The sequence below is a fragment of the Mandrillus leucophaeus genome, unplaced genomic scaffold (genome assembly GCF_000951045.1).
Source record: "Mandrillus leucophaeus isolate KB7577 unplaced genomic scaffold, Mleu.le_1.0 Scaffold1971, whole genome shotgun sequence".
Taxonomy (NCBI): domain Eukaryota; kingdom Metazoa; phylum Chordata; class Mammalia; order Primates; family Cercopithecidae; genus Mandrillus; species Mandrillus leucophaeus.
In genome coordinates, this window is record NW_012102000.1 from 8,118 (window position 1) to 14,652 (window position 6,535).

The window sequence follows — 6,535 nt, forward strand, 5'->3', positions numbered from 1 at the left end:
AACATAAATCACTGAAAAATACTGTTTATCTGAAGAATAGTCTCTCAACTTGTGGGATAAACAATGTATAATTCTTAATCTTCTTAAGGGTAAATATTAAAAAATATGTAATTATAAGAAAAACATTGCAGAATGATAGCCACAGTTTTTAAAATAAGCACATTATAAATAGAATTGTAATAAAACTAATTATAATGAACATATAAAAGAAGTCTTCCCATGGAAATTAGTATCATAAAACAATTTATATTATTTAACCAGCTATAGATTCACTGTTGGCATGTTACACTTAATACATACTTGACTTTTGACTTGAAATCATTTCTTCATTAAATCCTATATCTCATCTTTGAGATTCATGTGATAATGTGATGTAAGTTCTAGTGAAGTCTCAGACACACACTTTTCATTGAGATCAGCCAATTGTTTTACCAGTTGTCTCACAATGACCTGACAAGACATATTTGTTATTGATTTTGTAAATTATCTTATCAAATTAACAATATTTACTTTTTAAAAAATCCCCAAATATATTGATTCAGCTTATTTTCTTCATTTGTACACGTTGCTGCTTATTACTGAATCCACTCAAGGACAAAAGAAGGTGTTATCTTCCTGCCAAACTGGTAGTCTCTTACTAGACACCAGATTCATCCCACTAGTCATTTGTCCCCTAATGAATCTGTAATGCTTCACAACCTACTGAAGTCTCAAAAAAAAAAAAAAAAAGAAAAAAGTTGGGGCAGGACTAGTGGTGGCAAATTCTACATAGTGGAATGCTTTCTTTCTTCTGTATTAGAAGCACAAATCAACATCAAAGTTCCTCACATATTCAATCACCTGTTGAAATTTTTCCAATAGATTTCTATCTCAGAATAAAACTATTTTTATTTTAAAGCCTTTAGAGACCCTAGGTAACCTGCTCTCCACATCTCTCCTGACCTCAGCTGCTATGTTTCTCTTCTCTACTCGCTTATTTTGTACTATACATGAACCTTGCCACCCCACATGAATTGTAAAATGGGGATCCAATGCAAAGCTAATAAATCACAGATAGCTACAATGACCTTTCTCTGGGACATGATAGTCTTTGAGCTTTGAAATATAAATTATGAGCAAATTATTTGTAACAATATTCAAAATAAGTTATAAATACCAGTGGGGGATTAAATCAAATTTGATATTGTAAAATTCACTACATTTGTCCTAAGGTATTATTTAATAAAATGCAGATGTCTTTAAAAAATTGAGAGGTTATAACAATACATAATTTGAGATTCAAATATGTTCAGATTTAAGTCAAATTGACATAAATGAAAATAAAATTATATCAACTAAAATATACAAAAAGCTACTGAAAAAAAGTATTATTACAAGATGCAGAAATGTACACTTCAAAATATACTTCAAATACACTTCAGTTCCTCTGGAAAATTTATAATTAATTGTCAAAGTAGATTGCTGAACTGAATCTTAATTTCAAAATACTAATTGCTGATATGGGCATTCCCATTTATCTGCTTCAATGTGGTCATAAAATGTGGCAACAAAGAGACATTAAAACCTTTATTTCAACAGTAAAAGCCAATGTCATTAATGTTCATCTATTAAAAATCTTAAACTTAAAATTTCATCAGTGACACACTGTCTTTACTCAAAGTGTAAGGTCTCTCTCAGCTTTAACTTTCATTTGGTGGAGATGAGGTATGTTTCTAAGCTGACATAGTAAGTATATTTATCATCTGTTTATATTCTACTAGATTCAGCATTTAACCAACGCCAAATATGCTTTAAATTTTCTTTCAGGAAGGTTGACAAGTATTTATATTTTTTGATACTTACTTGTCTTTCTTCTTTCTCTTTTTCATATATATATATATATACAGTCTTTTAAATGCCTATTGTAATTAAATAGCTCCTCATTTTTCTCTTTTAGGAGATGATGTTGCATTTTCCTCTTAGGAAGCTGAATATTAATTGTTATCTTGCTTTTGTTATCAGCTTTGTTACGTGCATGAACTAATTGCTGTCGAAGCCACATATTTTTGCTTTGTAGTTGAAATAATGTCTGCTCCAGAGACTCCTGCTGTTCATTGTGTATGTTCACATTATCTTGTTCATTTTCATACACGTGTTCAGCTTTCTTCATCTGATACTGTGTTTCATCTCGCTCTCTTTGTGCATGTTCTGAAACCAATGAATTTTCCCTCAGAGCATCTCCTGCATAATTGAGATTAATTTTTAGGCTTTTGGATTCCCTTTGAGCTTCAGAAAGTGGTTGATGGAGCACCTCATTGTTATATATTGTATTATTCACATCAACATTAATTTTGCCTTGCAAACAAGCATCTCCTGCAATGTGGAAAGCAAGTCCTTGGCTTTTTCTTGGTGTCACAATTTGATCATGGTCTTGTACAGCAGAAGCCAGTATAGGATGGTATGATTCAATTTCTCTATCCCGTATTTCTTTGTCTTGTTTTTCCTTCAATTTAGAAGTGAGCTCTGTGTTCTCAGCCATCAGAACTTTAAGCTGCCCACTATATTGAGATGCCCTTTTTGTTAATGTTTCCTCTTGTTTTAGAGTCATTTGAAGTTCAGCATTCTTTTCTTTTAAAATCTTAAGGTCCTTAAAGTATTTATTTTCCTTCTCCTGGCGTTGGTGTGTTAGTTTGTCTATTTCCAGTTGTTGCATGGCAATTTCATTTCTCAACATGCAATTGTCATGTAGGAGATTATTTTCATTTCCATGAGCGTGAGAAACCTAAATAAAACAAAATAAACTTTTAGCTAGCAGTCAAAATGGCATATCATGGTTCCTCTGAAACTAAAGAATAACTTGTACATTTATACAATGAAAGGGTTTTTATAAGTAGGTATCAGTTGAAGAATCATTGAATCAAATCTTCAAATGCTATAGAGCATAAATTCCCCAAATTTCAAACATTTATTTGAAGACAATGACTTCATGAAAGTACAAAATAAATGACTAGAGAATTTTTAAGAGCCTCAGAATTGAAAAAAAAAAACGTTCCCTGAATTACAACAAACTCAACAGCATAAAATAAAAGATTAATCAATTTGACTGCCTACAAAAACTGGGTTTACACTCTGATGTCTAACTTATACAAGATCCCATACTAAGAGCCTTAGTGCTGCGTATATTTAGACAGATAAAATTTCCCAAAGTTCTTTCAGTTCCTTTTTCCTGAGAATATTCTCTAGATATTCTATTTTTTAAAAATATATAGTTAATTTTAAGAATTATATTTATGAATTTTTGATAAATTGAGACATTGTAACAAGCACTTTTAGTTATCACAATTCTGAAAGGAAAAGATTAAAAATATAAACAAGTTGTAGGATTTTCTCCCAGTCTTATGAGTCTACACCCAGGACCTCTCCACCAAATCTCAGTTAATTCTACTGGGTAAATATGTAAATATAAAAGAAGTCTTCAATTTCAAAAACAAAAGAAAGATGATAAAATCTAGAGAGCCCTACATAGAAAACCATGAGCTTGTTTACTATGACAATAACTTTTGCTTCCTCTTCATAATGTTTGAGACAGTATTAAATGTTAACTATGTTGCTAGGAAAAAACTACGTACTAATAAATTATCACTAAGTATATGGTAGGGATAATCATTGTTTTCAAAAGCTCTTTGTACTGAAATAAGATACTACATGGATGTCATAATTTATAACAAATAACTGTAGCTACAAAAGTGATAATTTTAAGAAAACATTTTTGTTTGATTTAGACCTGAATAATTCATACTAAATCAGAGGGAAATAAAGTTATAAATATAAAATTTTTATCAGAGATTGATTTACCTGATTCAAATTACTTCTTACACTCTTCACTTCCATATCTTGTATTCTGAGAGCGTGTTCAAGTTCTTGTTTCACTTCTAACTCTTTCCTATGTTGCTCTTCAATTCTTCCTAATTCTTTCCTATTTTTTTCATTTCTTCTCTTCTCTTCTTCTTGGTTTAAAGTCAATCTGCCATTAAACATACTTATCTTAAAATTCATTTTGTTAGAAAACAGAATTCACTTTGAGATATATTTATTACCACATTGGTTTATTATTCCAATAAAATTCCTATGTTCTTGAATTTTTTTTCTTTCTAGTTCTCAGGTATTTATTACTCGAACCTCTTTCAAATGACATACATACTTGAAAAATAGTGAGGAAAGAACATCTTCTAGCTAGAAAGTTTCTCATACTAGTAATGACTGTTTCTGTAACTAGCAATGGAAAAGAATACTGGAAACTATCCAGCAAATTCATAAGTTGAAAATTACTTTTAAAAAATCTTACACAGTCAAGATTACTTCTCAATGAGGACAGATCACTTAGAGTTAACTGATTAAAGTGACTGATTAAAGTTAACTGGTTACTTTTTATGAACAAGTTTACTGATTTATTAGACATAAATATTCATACTTATAAAATATGGCAAGTATCCCTAAAAATAATTTTAATATTAAAATCTCAGATTAGGTTAAATAGTTTAATATCTGTTATCCCATATATCTTTTGTTTCTTTTTTGAGTAATGCTTTAAATGTATCTTTTGATTATTATATATTTTATCAACAAATTTTAAATCTCTTTTATCACAAGACAGAATATAATACTTAAAGAATAAAAATAATATGCATTTAACATAGAACTCTGAATTAATTTTATTTATGTAGGAGAGCAAGAGATGTTGAATAAACTAATAAATTATTCTGTATTTTCTCTACATTCCATGCACATGAAACGTGTATAATTAAAAGAAATTGATTTGGGGGGAGAAAAGAATGGCCATTTCATACTCTGTTTGTTGAGCTGTAAATGAATATAAGTTTTCTTGAGAATAATTTAGAAGTAACGAACAAATAACTTCTTAAAAACTTCTTATAATTTAACCAAATATTTTTATATTGAAGAATTTATTCCAAGTCAATAATTAGAAAGGTAGAAAAATATTTGCATCCAGTTCTGACTTGCATCACTTATAATACAAAAATTTAAAAATCAAAATAATTAATTTGTTAAGTAAGTTAAGTAAGGATTTCCAAATAATGGCCTTCTATATAGCCATTAAAATTGTGATTTAAATAAATATGCATTTAATTATCAGCAGAAATATTCACAATTAAGAACTTGTATTATTTAAAAGAATTTGATACTCTACAAGACAGCGATATTTTTCTCCAGTTAAACCTCAGAAGGTAAGTCAGCTATTACAAAAAGTATCCTACATAATTTTAGTATAAATAGTTCAAATATTTATTTAAAACTAAGATGTCATACCTCACACTGCAGAGCTCTTGTTCCTGTCTAATTTTTTTATTCTCTAACTGTGATTTTATTTCTTTTGCTTTTGATATTTCCTTTTTTAGTTCACAAATCTTATTTTTCATTTGTTCAGTTTTTGCTGTAAGTTGTTCCCAGTGATCTTTTATAAGTTCCCTTGCTCTTTTACAAGAAGCAACTGCATCCAAGCTTTTTGATAGGCTAGGTGAATCTGTCTCAAGGAGTAGATAGAAATAAAATATATTAGTACTTTTGGGATATAAAGGGCTGCATATTTTAACAATCACTTATACACTGAACTACTGGAGGAAACTCACCCCTGATAATTCACATGGGTTCTTTTCTATTTCCCTAAGTGTCAGTTGGTCTGAGAAATAAAGGGAAAGAGTACAAAGAGAGAAATTTTAAAGCTGGGTGTCTGGGGGAAGCATCACATGTCAGCAGGTTCCGTGATGCTCCCTAAGCCGTAAAACCAGCAAGTTCTTATTAGCGATTTTCAAAACGGGAGGGAATGTACAAATAGGGTGTGGGTCACAAAGATCACATGCTTCACAAGGTAATAAAATATCACAAAGCAAATGGAGGCAGAGTGAGATCACAGGACCACAGGACGGAATGAAATTAAAATTGCTAATGAAGTTTCGGGTACACATTGTCATTGATAATATCTTATCTGGAGACAGCATTTGAGAGGAGACAATTGGTCTGACCAAAATTTATTAGGTGGGAATTCCCTTATCCTAATAAGCCTGGGAGCACTATGGGAGACCGGGACTTATTTCATCCCTTTGTCTATGACCATAAAAGACAGCTGCCCACAAACTGGCCACTTTAGAGGCCTCCCCTCAGGGACGCATTCTCTTTCTCAGGGATGTTCCTTGCTGAGAAAAAGAATTCAGTGATAGTTCTCCTATTTGCTTTTGAAAGAAGAGAAATATGGCTCTCTTCTACCCGGCTCTACAGCAGTCAGAGTTTAAGGTTATATTCCTTGTTCCCTGAACATTGCTGTTATCCTGTTCTTTTTTCAAGGTGCCCAGATTTCATATTGTTCAAACCCACACGCTCTACAAACAATTTGTGCAGTTAATGCAATCATCACAGGGTCCTGAGGCAACATACATCCTCCTCAGCTTATGAAGATGATGGGATTAAGAGATCAAAGTAAAGACAGGCATAGGAAATCACAAGGGTATTGATTGAGGAAGTGATAAGTGTCCATGAAATC

The 6,535-nt window shown here is 31.1% G+C and overlaps 1 protein-coding gene across 1 annotated transcript; it reads right to left on the reverse strand.

Moving 5' to 3' along the window:
• Nucleotides 1-1,864: 1,864 nt before the first annotated feature.
• LOC105538702 (ankyrin repeat domain-containing protein 30A-like) lies at nucleotides 1,865-5,521 on the reverse strand (the record flags this gene model as incomplete). The annotated part of the gene is made up of 3 exons (XM_011978613.1): nucleotides 1,865-2,761; nucleotides 3,835-4,003; nucleotides 5,308-5,521. Coding segments are annotated over 3 exons (1,280 nt in total), but the record flags the coding sequence as incomplete, so codon positions are not given.
• Nucleotides 5,522-6,535: the final 1,014 nt, after the last annotated feature.